General features: G+C 47.6%; 1 protein-coding gene across 1 annotated transcript in view; it reads right to left on the bottom strand.

Annotated features, from left to right (window-relative positions):
• Positions 1–214: 214 nt before the first annotated feature.
• LOC127053357 (high mobility group protein HMGI-C-like) overlaps positions 215–14068 on the bottom strand; it is a 32134-nt gene continuing 18280 nt past the window's right edge. The window contains exons 4-6 of the mRNA XM_050957937.1: positions 13644–13691; positions 3814–3904; positions 215–300 (exon numbers count right to left, since the gene is read on the bottom strand). Coding sequence (XP_050813894.1) covers positions 215–300; positions 3814–3904; positions 13644–13691 — 225 coding nt within the window. The remainder of the gene's footprint in view (positions 301–3813; positions 3905–13643; positions 13692–14068) is intronic.

Raw genomic sequence — 14068 nt, 5'->3', positions numbered from 1 at the left:
GGCGCCTTCTCAGGCTCAGGCTGGCCACCCCTGTAATATAGCTTTCTGGCTGTCATACCGGAGATTGCTGTCTGGGGGGAGCAGGAGGGTAGCAGGGGCTCTGACTTTGCCAAAGTTATGGTGGGGGGAGAATTTTAAGTGTGAAATTAAGATTGGTTGGTTGGTTTGTTTTCCTAATCCTTGTGGCTTCAGTATGACATCAGCAGGCAGGGTGCTACTGTGGTGCAGTGGGGGCGGTGCTCAGAGATCTCCTGAGGCCTGTAGTCCTGCCCGTCCTATGAGAATCTTTTCCAGGAGCGCCTAAAGGGAGATAGCATGAGAAAAAGGGGGTTAGAGCTCTGGAGTCCCACACACTTCCCTGTTACAGCGACAGCACTAGGTTAAAGAATTCCGAGCACCATGTGTGATAGGGGTGGACCCTGAGCATCATGCAGCCTTGAGGGGCTCCTTCCAGATCCCCAATGCACAAAGACCTGAACTACAGTAGTTAGGTGCACCTGGGCAGCAATGCTCAGGGGTAGTTTCAGTGGCCTGTGCCAGGCTTTCACTGCAGGGACAGCAGGAGAGATTGGAAGGACTGGGAGGGTGTAGCGGGAGTATGGAGTGGGAGTCGCACAGCTGTTTGAGGTTGCTGAGGAGGAGGGGAGGATGGAAAGGGGGAGTCAGAAAGTGAATGGAGGATTGTGAGGCAGTGGGTTGAGGGGAACTCATAAAGGGCTCGATTCCCAGCTCAGTGTAGTTAATGGCAGCACGCTTAGTGACTGCAGTGGGTAGCGGATCAGGCCCAGGGTCCACGTAAACCTTGCAGTGGTTACTTGAATGTGTGCTCAGAAAGGCCAGAGGTTATGAGATGGATGCAGGAGTCCTTGGGTGAAGTTTTCTGTCTGGTGTTATCTGGTCTAATCTCTTGCATGATTAGGGAGCTCCCCCGATCTGTATCTGGCTCCCGACTTCAGGAAAAGCTGGGATGACTGTTGGGCTTGGTCCTGGGAAAGGAGTAGCCCAGAAGTTTGCCAGTGGGCTGAACTCTCATAGCACCAGCCAGACTGAAGGGAGGAGGCGAATGGTGGGAGAAGGGCAAGGAGGAAACAAAATACAAATTTCCCTCCTGCTTGTGGCAGCACTGATTGCGGAGTTGGGGGTTTCTCTTGCTCCCCATGTTTCACTAGAAAGGATGATTTATTATTGAAATTAAAAAAAAAAAAAGAAAGTCAAGGCTTCCTCTGTGGTTTTGGGGAAGTAGGTGATGTCAGACTCATTAATCATGCATTGGCAGCAGCACTCTGTCATTAGGGGTGTGGCAGAAACACCCAGCCTGGGCAACTAGAGAAACTTCAGTGGTTGAGCTGCAGTTGGTGTCACCACAGGAAATAGGCAACTGAAAAGTAATGAAATCTACGCAAAGTAAAGTCTATGAACTGTTAGGAAACCCCCGAATCAGCACCCTGGGAATATCACAGAAAGAAGGGGTTCAGGCTGCACAGGGCCAGGAAACAAATTGCTGTTTCTGGAACAGTTCTCCCAACTCTTTGCCAGTGCCTCATCCACAGCACTTTTGCAGGAGCCCCTCTTCTCTGATTCTCCCCTTCCACTTCCCTCTCCCTCCTCCAAGCTCTCATTAAGGAGGCCAGCAAGGAGTCAGGTCAGACCACATCCATTTGGATATTTCCAGGTTTGTTTTTCTAATTTGTGTATTAATACAGTGATCATGACACAAGGGACCATCAGCCCCAGTTAGAGTTGTGCATAGGGCAGTTCCTAGAAGGTGCAAGCTTCCTGACACATTCCTATCACAGCATCTCAGTCCCATCCTGCAAAAGCCCAGTAAAGACAATAGACATATAGGTAATTGTAATCTTTTCTGTGACAAATCACAGAGCGCAGAGCTGCCCTAGAGCTGTCACACTGTGTGTGAAGAGTGCAAATCCTGTCAGCAGCACAGCATCCAGTTTTTAAGTTAGTTGTAGGTGTGTGGAACTGGCTCACATTCAGAAATTAACGGTTTGGAAGCAGCTATAGCTGCATCACACTCCTGAATGAATCTGGAATCTATAAAGTCTCCAGCAAGGCAGAGCTGGTAACTTTTCCAATCACCAGCTTAAAGGTTCCACATACAAGACTGCATCCTAAATTCATTTTCAGGCTATTGTTTGAATTAAAATTGTTATGAATTACTCCAGAGAGGAGGGGTATTAGATTCCATACTTTGTGTGCTTTTGTATTACCTTCCACACTTCACTCCAGGACCCAGCAGCTTTCCTGTCTCCAGTGCTACAAATCTCTGCACTTCCAGGAAGTGAAACACACACTAGAAGAAAGCATCCCCATTTCTGTAGCAGAAAGTACAGAATTTAACTAGCTGGCTGTGTTACAGTACCATGTGCTACATTGCCATCTCACACTCATTGCAGCATCTGCTTATCCTAACACATCTGTGCCTGCCTGTCTGTGTAACAGGAGGGAAATGTATTCCACATGCCACTGTCCTCAGTCCTGCTCAAGTTGAAAGGAAGAGGAAAGTACCCACCTAGGGTGCGGTTTTTGGTGATGCTAACAGCTCTATGAAAAGCAGAAATAAGACAGAGAATTGGGCAGGAAGTGAGGTCATCACTTATAAGCCTGTGGCTGCGCTGATGTCATCATGCAACTTGGTGGCAGGAAGTGATATGGGAGCAGGAGTCAAAGAGGAAACCAAATCAAACAACTGAGGTTAACAAACTTGGCATTCATCATGTGGCATCTCCAGGGACTTTCTAAGAAACCAAGATTGGGTTTGGCTCCCTGATGTCAGTTAGCTTGCTTTGCACGCCAGGTTAAATGCCACCAACGGTAAAGGGATGAGGGTGCAGCTGTGCTGACCGCATGTCAGTGTTAATGACAACTGCTACCTCTTGCTGGTTCCCTTTCCCTATCCACTCAAGGGAAAGCATTAAAGGACCAGTTTCCTGCAAACTTCATTCTGCACAAGTCTTTGTGAGAGACATGGGCTCAAGATGGAAAGGTCAAATCTGGATTCAAATTTTTCCAAGGGTCTGGTGTATTCAGAACCAGGGTTTTAGCTGTTTCCCATCTCTAGTTTTTTATGACAATGGTATTACTTTTACCTAGCACCATTCATCCTGGAGAATCTCAAAGCACTTTACAATCAGATATACACACCATATGCTGTTGTCATTTCATCCACCACTAAAACGTTAGCATCTCTGGTGAAATCCCAGCAACCTTTTAACAGCATACAATACTAACCTAGAGTTTAGGACTGGAAGATGAGAGGAATAGCGTATTGGAAGCAGCATGGAATTATCCAGAATGAAATTTATCCATGACAATAACAACTTCCACGCTCTCCTGAAAAGAGCAGACGAGCCTTCACTCCTATTTTTAAAGCCAGAAGGGACTTAATCTAGTCTGACTTCTTGCATAACACAGCCCAGAGAATTTTATCCAGTGATTCATGCATCAAGCCCATAATTTCTGGTTAATCTTAAGTACTTCCAAAGTGGCCAAAACCTCAGTCTCATAACTTGTTGGAAAACCAGAAGTACAATGCTTCCTCTTTCTGCCTGTAACAGCATCCTGGAATATTCAGTACTGATACAGAGGGAAGTATCATACTGGCTTGCTAACCCTACATGATGTAGTGTTCCTTGGAGGTCTCGCATTCAAGTACTGACACACCCAACACTGCTTAGTTTTTAAGATCCAGCAGAGTCCTAGCATTTGGTGTTATAGATGCTGGGATATATGCATGGTTTACTGTAAGGATGGCTGTATATTTTAACCCTATATAATTCTGTTTATCTAATCCCAAACCTCCTGTGGCAGGCGGTGACATAGAATTCAGGTCATTGCTGTCTTGGAGATATCCTTCCTGGGTTTCTTTCTCCTGGATCAGTAGCTGAGGCTGTAAAGAAAAAAAAAACACCAACAAACACAGAAATCATGTCAGAGAAGATAAAATACAAATCAATCCAACCAAGCAAATTAGTCGAACAAAAAAAAATCTTTAATTAGTGCCTTTTAAACGATTAGCTGTGCAGGAGTGAGGACAGGCCCATCTTCTCAGCCTGCACCCATGTTGGCTGTATGTGCGCATGTACTCAATTTGTACTGTGTGTGGTGTTTGGATGTGTTCCTGTGGTGTATGTGTATGTGATGTGTGAGAGTGTGGAAATAGTTGTTGAAGGCGTTCAGTTATTATGATATTTGTGAAGGAGGCAGCCCCGCAGGGCCGCCCAGGAGTGGAGGGGAGGGGAAGGGGCAATTTGCCCCAAGCCCCGGACCCCACAGGGGCCCCCATGAGAGTTTTTCAGAGCCCCTGGAGTGGGGTCCTTCACTAGCTCCAGAGGCCCCTGAAAACTGTCACTGGGCCCTGGCCCCCGGAGCTTCTTCCGCTCTGGTCTTCGCTGGCGGGGGGTCCTTCCTCTCCAGCGGAAGGGCCCCCCGCTGCCGAATTACCGCCGAAGCGGGGGCCCTCCACTGCCGAAGACCCTAAGCCCCCGGAATCCTCTGGGCGGCCCTGGCAATCTTGGCTTAATGGGGAACACTATCTCCTATGATGTAGGTGCACAAGACAGCAATCTGTCAATTTATCTAGGAAATCCCATAGCATGCCTGTGGAATATCAAAAATAGAAATCGATTGCAGTCTATGAAATGGGTAGCCATTCGGCTCTGCTCTCGTCTAATTTCTAGCCCATTTAACCCATTTGCAGATGGAAAATAAAGAGGCTCTTATGTGCACCAGTGTGCTTGATATACAGAAAGTTTGATACTCATATCAATTTGCCATAGGTTCTGAAACTATCAGGATAAACCCGTTGGTCTACTATCCTCAATGTGATATAAAAGCATCAAGGAGGAATAAAGGATGGCATCACAATGGGACACAAGCCACTTGTCAGATTTCACCATCGGTATACACAGATTCCAAGGCCAGAAGGGACCATTGTGATCATCTAGTCCAGGGGTGGGCAAACTTTTTGGCTTGAGGGCCACATCAGGGTATGGAGATTGTATGGCGGGCCATGAATGTTCATGAAATTGGGGGTTGGGATGCAGGAGGGAGTGAGGGCTCTGGCTGGGGGTGTTGGCTATGGGATGGGGCCAGAAATGAGGAGTTCAGGGTGCGGAAGGGTCTCTGGATTGAGATGGGGGGTTAGGAGGGAGTGAGGACTCTGGCTGGAGGTCCAGGCTCTGGAGTAGGGCCAGCTATGAGGGTTTGGGATCCAGGAGGGGGCTGTAGGCTGGGGGTGGAGCAGAGGGGTTCAGAGAATGGGAGGGGGCTCCAGGATGAGGCAGGGGGTTGGGATGTGGGAGAGGGCACAGGCTCTGGGCTGGGGGTGTAGGTTCCAGGATGGGGCCAGAAATGAGGGGTCATGGTGCAGGAGGGGGCTCTGGGCTGGGACAGGGAGTTAGGGGGCAGGGGAGGGAGCTCTGGACTGGGGCTGAGGGGTTTGGAGTGCAAGAGGGGGCTCCAGGATGGGGTTGGGATCTGGGGGGGCGGTGAGGGCTCCGGCTGGGAGTGCAGGTTCTGGGGTGGGGTTGGGGATGAGGGGTTTGAGGTGCAGGAGGGTGCTTTGGGCTGGGATCAAAGGGTCCAGAGGGTGAGAGGAGGAATCAGGGTTGGGGCATGGGAGGGGGTCAGAGGTGCAGGCCCTAGGTGGCGTTTACAGGATGCAGTGGTATGTCTCCCCTCCGGCTTCTATGTGGAGGTGCAGCCAGGCAGCTCTGTGTGCTGCCCAGTCTGTGGGTGCCACCCCCGCAGCTCCCATTGACAGGGAACCTTGGCCAATGGGAGTGGCAGAGCTGGTGCTTGTGGTGGGGGAAGTGTGCGGCACCCCCTGGCTGCCCCTACACTTAGGAGCCTGAGTGGGGACATGCTGCTGCTTCCAGGAGCCGCATGGAGCCACGGCACATGCAGAGCGGGGCAAATCCCCAAACCTGCTCCCTGGCAGGAGCTTGAGAGCCAGATTAAAAGGTCTGACAGACTGGACACAGCCCGTGGGCCGTACATTGCCTACCTCTGATCAACTTTGACCTTCTGAACAACATAGGCCACGGAGCTTCCCCAAAATAATCCCTTTTGAACTAGAACATATCCTGTTTGGTCTTTTTAGCATCCCAATCTTGATTTAAAAATTGCCAGTGATGGAGAATCCACCATGACATTTGGCACATTGTTCCAATTACCCTCAGTTAAAATTGTATACCTTATTTCTAGCTTCAATTTCCACCATTGGATTATGTTATACCTTTATAGATTATAGAGCCCATTATCAAATATTTGTTCCCCATGTAGGTACTTATGGAGTGATCAAGTCACCCCCATAATATTCTCTTATGAATTGGTTGACTTGCACTTGTGCTCTAGTTTCCTCCCTTGCTGGTTCTTCTGTGCGCCATGGTACTCTAACTACTAAGGATGCTTCATGGAAAGAGGGTTCCTAGATACTCCTATGTCAGCGGCTTAAGTCAAAACATCAGTCTAACCCCAGCTCCTGGAGTCCTATTAGCGTTTTACAGGTGTATGTTAAACACCAAAAAGCATTGCGCTTTACCCATCTGGGCTGTAATTTAATCTGTTTTCATAAACTAAGGAAGATTTGGGCCAGAACAGTACGTGGAAAGGTGACCTCCAAGGAAGAAACAGAAGATGCAGGAAGGAGTATTGGTGGCTCAGTAAGGATTTCTGTCAATAATAAGCCAGTGGCCCCGTCTGGCACCAGGGAAAGCTGCACTGCAGGATAAGATGTAAAATTGAGGTCCTGGCCAATTGTGGTCATTAAACATCCCATGGCACTTTTTTCAAGAGCAGTGGTGTAAGCCACAAATTCTATCTTGGGAAATTATAGTTTACCTCCCTGGATTGCCCTTGTAATTTCATATGCATAAAATGTCTTTCATTTTCTCCTCTCCTAAAACTCTTGTGTAATGTTGCTGTGTTCTGTTAAATACCCGCTCTTTTCCACCCAGCCTCATCATAGGCATTGAAAGAGGCAGGAGTCCTGTAGAAAAAAAGAGTATGGGATCATATAATTTAAGACTGTATCATAATGCATCGGCACAAAGGAACGAAATTATAGTTGCACAGGCATCCTTAATGCTGGCATTCCTAAGTTTTGAGTGTTTGACTTTGCAGCTTTAATGTTCTTTTAACTAGAGTTGGTTAAAATCAGAATTTCTGTCCTGTGGACATGGTGATACTGTGACATTTGGTTTCAGCCTGAATTGGGACAGAAAAGTCAATATTGTTCACAGAACAATAAGTACAAAAAAAACCCCCACAAAAAAAGATTGAAAACCTTTCATTTCAACATTGCTGAATCAAACTCTTTCATTTTGGTTTGTTGAGCCCATTGAAATGTTTTGTTTCAGCCTGGTTCAGCATTAATCTGTGCTTGCAAAAGTCACTATGGTGTCTCATAGAAGTTTCAATTCAAGGTCCTCCTATTCTCCTCTGCGGGCTGGTGCTCCCTGGCAGGACCACATCTTCATGATGCAGATGCATGATTATGTTAACTCCCATGATGCATCACATAATTTCAACCAGAGAGGAGACCATGGTGCATAATGGGAGATGCAATCTAGTCTGGGAGTCTGGACCATAGAGAAGAATACGGGCAGGAAGCACCTGAACTACCATCTCCCATGAGGCACTGCATCAGCTCAGGTGGACACAGACTAACATCAAACTGCTCTGAAACAAAACTTTGTGATTCAATTTGAGCTGAAAATGTTCTGATTTGGGTCAGCCCAACCCAAAATGATCTACTTTGTTTAGATTTTTCTGATGGGAAATAGAAAAAAAAAATCCCGTGGGAAAAATTTTAATTTTTGTGAAAACTACAATTTCCAATGAAAAAACATTGATGGAAAATTCCCAACCAGCTCTACTTTTTAATGTTGTTTTTTGGGATGTAATATATAAAAATGTGACAGGATGTTTTAGCTGTGAAAGGACAGTGCAAGGCTATGCCACATAGGGACAATTCTTATTTTACTTGGTTTTGTGTTCAAGAACCCTTGGTAATTGTATTTGGATACTCGCTGCCTTTTGATGCCTTTTCTGTCTGAGGTAGTTAGTTATATGGTCCTCATTAACATAGTATCTTAGTATCTCACAATCTTTAATATATTTATCCTTATAACACCCCTGGAAGGCAGGGCAGGGCTGTTATCTCCATTGTATAGATAGGGAAACTGAGGCACAGAGAGACGGACTGACTTACCCAAAGTCACACAGGAAGTTTGTGGCAGAGCAGAGAGATCAAGCCCCAGACTAGTGCCCTAACCACTGGATAATACTTTCTCTGGTGGAACAGCCTTTTCTGCCTAGCTCAATTGTTGGGAGAATAGTTGGGAGAATCTCTTAGTTCTTCTCTCTCAGTTCTTCCTACTTCTCCTCATCTCACTTCCTCTTTAGAGCCCCAGGGAGGTATCTGCATGCCTTTACATTCATGCCTGGCTGCTCCCCCGCCCCCTCCCCCCCACATTGCACTTCAAATGCCACCTGGGGTGATCCTGGTCTCTACCCATGTCAGGCACACTGAACATTTGCGAAGTGGGCTGAGAGTCATGGCTGAGCCAGTCTCCTTCCTACATGTTAGTGTCAGTTTAACCACAGGGCAGACTATGCCAGCAGGTGTTTGACAGCTGGTAAGTGCTCTGAATGTAGCACAGCATTCCCCCCTACCCACCTCCCAGTCATGCTCTTTAGGGAACCTCAGTTTTCTGTATATTTACTTGCTTAGATTTCTGCAGCTCTATAATAATAGTGCACCCAACCTAGGCCTTCCAACTGCTGCTAAACTCATTGCTCAGATAAACAGAGGCATCACTGCCACGATGACAATGTTTCATGCACTCATCCCAACAGAGACCCCCACCAAAGCTCCACTCACACAAGTATCCGGCCTCACCCATCTCCTTACTGGCCTGGGAGAAAAGATGAGTCTTGCGGCAATAACTAGAGATGAACAAACTCAGATTATTATAGACCATTGGGTAAATTTATCAGGAGTATAAACCAACCACCACTGCCAACTCTTATCGAGGATTGGCAGCTTCTCCCTTTGCATACACCTACTGTAGCTTGATGGTAACACAATTCACTGGAATAGGACCTCTTTGTCTATCCCCCTTGACTGAGACAAGTGACTGAGCCCCCTTTTGCCTCCTATACCTCTTAGAAGTTCAAGTTTGCTGCCTTTCAAGGCCAGACTGCTTGGAACACCCATATGACAGCAGATCTCCTTAAAACTACAAGTGGTGAGAATAAGAACAGAGAAAAATGGAATTTAAGCAAAAGAAGTGTTTTGCTTAACAACCTTCAATTTACACTTCCCAAAAGCTGCTTTCTCAGCTCATTTACAGACAAGAAAAGGCACTCCCATGTGTTTAAAGAGCAATTATCTTCTCTGGCCTCCCCTGTCATGCTGGACCCAGAAAAAGAATTTCCTACCACCCTGTTTATCAAGTACCCTGACGTCATCTCCCCTTCCCTCTCTCCCCCAAACCATTTTTTTCTGCCAGCCTCCCCAGCCAGGTTAACCCCCAGGGGAATCTCTCTCTTCCCAAGCTTCAAGTTCAGCAGCTCACAGATCATTCTGAAGTTCCTACCTAACCGTGTTTGTACAGCACCTAGCAAAAAGGGAACCAGGTCCATGACTAGGACTCCTAAGCACTACAGTGATCACCTCCCACCCGCCCTTCAGACCTTTCATCTGTTCCAGAAGGACTGTGGGTGTACTCTTCAGCTAATCTGCTCACCACGTACAGTGTTTTAGGATTTGGATCCATGAGTCACACCTTCAACTCCTGAGTGCACAGCATATAAAACTGTCCCATTCCCATCAGCCCAAAGGCCTCTTCTGTTGTGAAGTCTCCTCTCCCATATACCCATCTCCTCCAAGCTAAGCAGCAACTTCGGAATAACCCTCAATACCCTGCTTCCAAGCTCCCTGAAATTTCTTTCTGTGTGAAGTGATTTTAAACTTGTCATTCAAACATTCTTCACTGGCCATTGAGATCATGCTGTTAATATTGACCATTCAGTAAGGGAGCTAGAAACTACATCTTATCTACAGCAGCTACCCAGTTCCGTGTGCGCCTCCATTCACAAGCCTTTAGAAAACATAGATGGTACCACCTTCTTTATGTATAGGAAACAGTTCAAGAGCTATATTGCCTGTGGAATTAGATGTGTGATTTCTATCTCCACTTACCCAATAGCTTAGCCTCTGGCTGTGCAACCACTCAGTGCCCACTTCATGATAATGCTGTCTGTCATGCTCTCCCTTCTTATGTTGGCATTTTAATTCCTACTCAACACATTATCTTTCCTGCAGCTGCAGTCTCTTTGTCTCCAGCTGGTGTTTCTTCCACTCCCAGACCCATTTGCCCATGGCACTCTGCCCAGACGATGCTCTGCTGTTCTTCCTGCCACTGCAGACATTCCATTCATCCTCCAAGCTCCCCGCTGAGGTCTCATCCTCCACCTTGAATTCTCCAGCTTCTCCTGCTGTGGCCCTGGTCTCCCTCAACTTCCTCAGGCCCCAACCCAGCTCCTGGCACTGGCTGTGCCTGGTTCCTCCCTTGTGAGGTTTCTCCACTCTTTGCAGTTCTTGAGCCCCCATTTGGCTGCATGTGACCTTGCTGGTCATGATCCCATGAATACAACACTTGCTTTTGTTGATTGTTGAAGTTGCTAAAGTAGTTTTCTTTCCCCACACAGCTCTATTGCTACTCCTCCTTTAACATCTCATAGCTCACCTCCTCCTCCTGCCTTTTCCTAATCTTAACCCAAAAGAAAATAAGTATAGAACAGATTTTATCTTTTTTCTCCTCTCTAATTCTTGTTTTTCCAATGGTTGATTCTTATGAGTTTTTACCACAGCCAGACCCAATATGCTGCTAGCACTGCAAACCAAACACCACCACCAACTCCCATCTCCTAGGTCCTTCAGCCGCACCCCTTGTGTTTGTCTGCCATAGCCTGATGGCCACACAACTCACTGGGATAGGACACCTTTGTCCATGGCCCTTGACCAAGACTGGGAGCAGAGCTCCTTTCGCCTTCTGTACTCTCCTTAGAGATTGTTCCCTTCAGGGCCGGACTGCTTAAAACCACCATGCAACAGTGGATTTCCTTAGAATTAGAGGCATTGAAAGTAAAAAGAGAGAAAATAGAGTTAAAACAGAAGATGTGTTTAAAGTATTACCTCTGGATTTACACTTCTCACAAGCGGAACTAGATGTGGCCTTTTCTCAGCTGGATGCCAGAGAAGAAAAGGCCATTTGATATGTAAACAGCATTTCTGTTCTCTGGCCTTCCCTGTGGGAGATTCAATCCTGAGCTGTGTCCAGAGGACATTCCCCCCTCACCAACTGTTTGTCAAGTGCTCGCTCCTAGGAGTACTGTATTAGGGGATCTCGCCTTGCAACCCCTCCAAGTCGTGGCACTTCCCCCATGGGAATTCTGTCCCTCCAAGCCTCAAGTGCAGCCCTTCATTGGTTGCTCTGAGAAAAGCCAATGAACCTATCTGGCTGATAGGTTTATCATGGGTCTATCCCTTGTTCTGGGGATAAGTATCAGAGCATGACTTCAGTCTGGCTTGGGTGGAGTATTTTAATCCTATCCTCCCCTCTATACTTATCTTCCTAGGTTATAAATATATATTATTGATGAATCAGATCATCTGTCGCAGAAAGGATCTCAACTTGGACCAGTCTGGTCAAAGCCATCAGAAGGCTTGGAGTGGAAAGCTTGCAGAACTGATTGAACGCAGCATTAGTTTCTGACACAAGTTCCCACTGATGCCTGTGGGTTCCCTGAGCCCCAACTCCCATCTCCCACAGCCTTCTTTCTTAAGAGAGGAATTCCATGGGCATCATCTTCTGAGTTCATAGATTTTAAGGCCGGATGGATGCACTGTGATCATCTAGTTCAGTGGTCTCCAAACTTTTTACGCCCAAGATCACTTTTTCAATGAAAGCCCCACCCCTTCTCCAAAGCTCTGCCCCACTCACTCCATTCCCCCTCATCTCCATCACTTGCTCTCCCCCTCCCTCCCTCACTTTCACTGGGCTGGGGTAGGGCTTTGGGAGGGGGTGCACACTCTGGGCTGGGGCCTAGGGGTTTGCAGTGTGGGAGAGGGCTCTGGGCTGAACCTGGAGCAGGGGGTTGGGGTTCAGGAAAGGGTGAGAAGTGCAAGCTCTGGGAGGGAGCTTGGGTGCAGGAGGGGGCTCTGGACTGGGGCAGAGTGTTGAGGTGCAGGAAAGGGTACAGGCTGCTGGCACTGGGAAGGGGGTCAGGGCTGGGGCAGGGGGTTGGGATGTAGGAGGGGGTATGGGGTCCTGGCTCTGGGAGGGGGGTCAGGGATGGGGGTTGGGGTGCAGCCTCCTGTCGGGCAGCACTTACCTCTGGTGACTCCCGGTTGGTGGTGGGTGCAGTGAGGCTAAGGCAGGCTCCCTGCCTACCCTGGAGCCACACCCCTCCTGGAAGGGGCCAACGTACCCCTGTGGCCTCTGGAGTGGTGGGGGAGCATGTGGCTCAGAGCACTGCTCCTGTCTGCAAGAACCACCGCTGTAGCTCTCATTGGCCACAGCTCCCTGTTCATGGCCAATGGGAGCTGCAGGGCTGGTGCTTGCAGGCAGGAGCAGCATGTGGAGAGAGATCTCTGCCTCACCACCCCCAAGGCCGTGGGGTGCGCTGGCTGCTTCTGGGAGCAGTGTGGGCCCAGGGAAGGCAGGGATCCTGTCTTAGCGGCAGCCACACTGTGCTGCCAGAGATCAAGATTGAGTGGGAGGTACTCTAGGATCGACCAGTCGATCATGATCAACTGGTTGGTGACCACTGATCTAGTCTGACCTCCTGCATAACAGGTAACAGAATTTCACTCACAGATTCCGGCAACTAGCCCATATCTTATGGTTAAGCTAGATTATTCTCTTTACAAAGACACCTAATCTTCACTTAAAGAATTAAAGTGACAGAGAATTCACCACATTCCTTGGTAAATTGTTCCAACAGCTAATTACCTTCTCTGTTAAAAAGACACACCTTCGGGCTAGAAATAAGGCATCTAGCTTCATCTTCCAGCCCTTGGATCTCTTTATGTCTTTGTTTGCTACATTAATGAGCCCTCTGCTGTCAGAGTTCTAGGTTTCTCACTCCAGTGACCTTCTCTTTTCCTTGAATTGTAAAATTCTCCTTTTGAAATGAACCTGAGATCTAGGAATCCCTCCATCAGAATTCCCAAGGAAACCACCACTCTTGCTGAGAAGCTCAGGAATCTTTGCTTTTAAAGTGTTGGGATTAGGGAGTAGAAGAGAGTTGCTTCCTGAATTAAGTGTAACATATTGCCAGAGGTTCTTGGATAAGAGAGTGTTTTTGCAGAATGCTCAGCCCTGGGGGTGGGCGGGAGGGAAGGAAGGAGGAAGAATCTTGCTCTCCTGTCTGGCCAGATCAGTGCTCAAGACCCAAAGAAGGTTGCATCCAGGCTTCCTAGGCTGAAAGAGCATCAGCACAGCTAAGGATCTTGAGAAGAGGAGCAGACCAGAAAGATGGGGGATTCTCTGGGCTTTGAGAGAAGGAACTCAAAGAGAGGGAACAAAAGAGGATTTTGATGTCATTGTACTTACCCACTTTCGGGGTCTCCCTCTTGGTCTTTTCTCAGCTGAAGATTCTACCTTTAGTTAAAACAAAAGACATGCTCTAGTCCTCTTTCATAACTTATTGCACTTGTGATCAACACACTAAAGCTATGTCCGCATTACAGTGGCACAGCTACAACATTGTAGTGCCATTGTGTAGATGCTTCCTACAGCAACTTCCTCCATCACTGTCGGAACCCCACCTCCCCAAGTGATGGTAGTTGGGTCGACAGAAGCATTCTTCAGTTGATCTAGCTGCATCTACACCATGCATTACATCAGCATGAGTGCGGCACTTGGGTGTGTGTGTGAATTTTTCATAGTGACAGTGCTCAGATATGTGAATTTTTTTTACATTCCATACACTGTAACTATTTTGCCCTAACTTTTAGTGTAGGCCAGGTCTAAACTTG

This window comes from Gopherus flavomarginatus, chromosome 6 (assembly GCF_025201925.1).
Source record: "Gopherus flavomarginatus isolate rGopFla2 chromosome 6, rGopFla2.mat.asm, whole genome shotgun sequence".
NCBI classification, from domain to species: domain Eukaryota; kingdom Metazoa; phylum Chordata; order Testudines; family Testudinidae; genus Gopherus; species Gopherus flavomarginatus.
The sequence above is the reverse complement of the archived record's forward strand: the minus strand, read 5'-3'. Positions and strand labels throughout refer to the sequence as shown.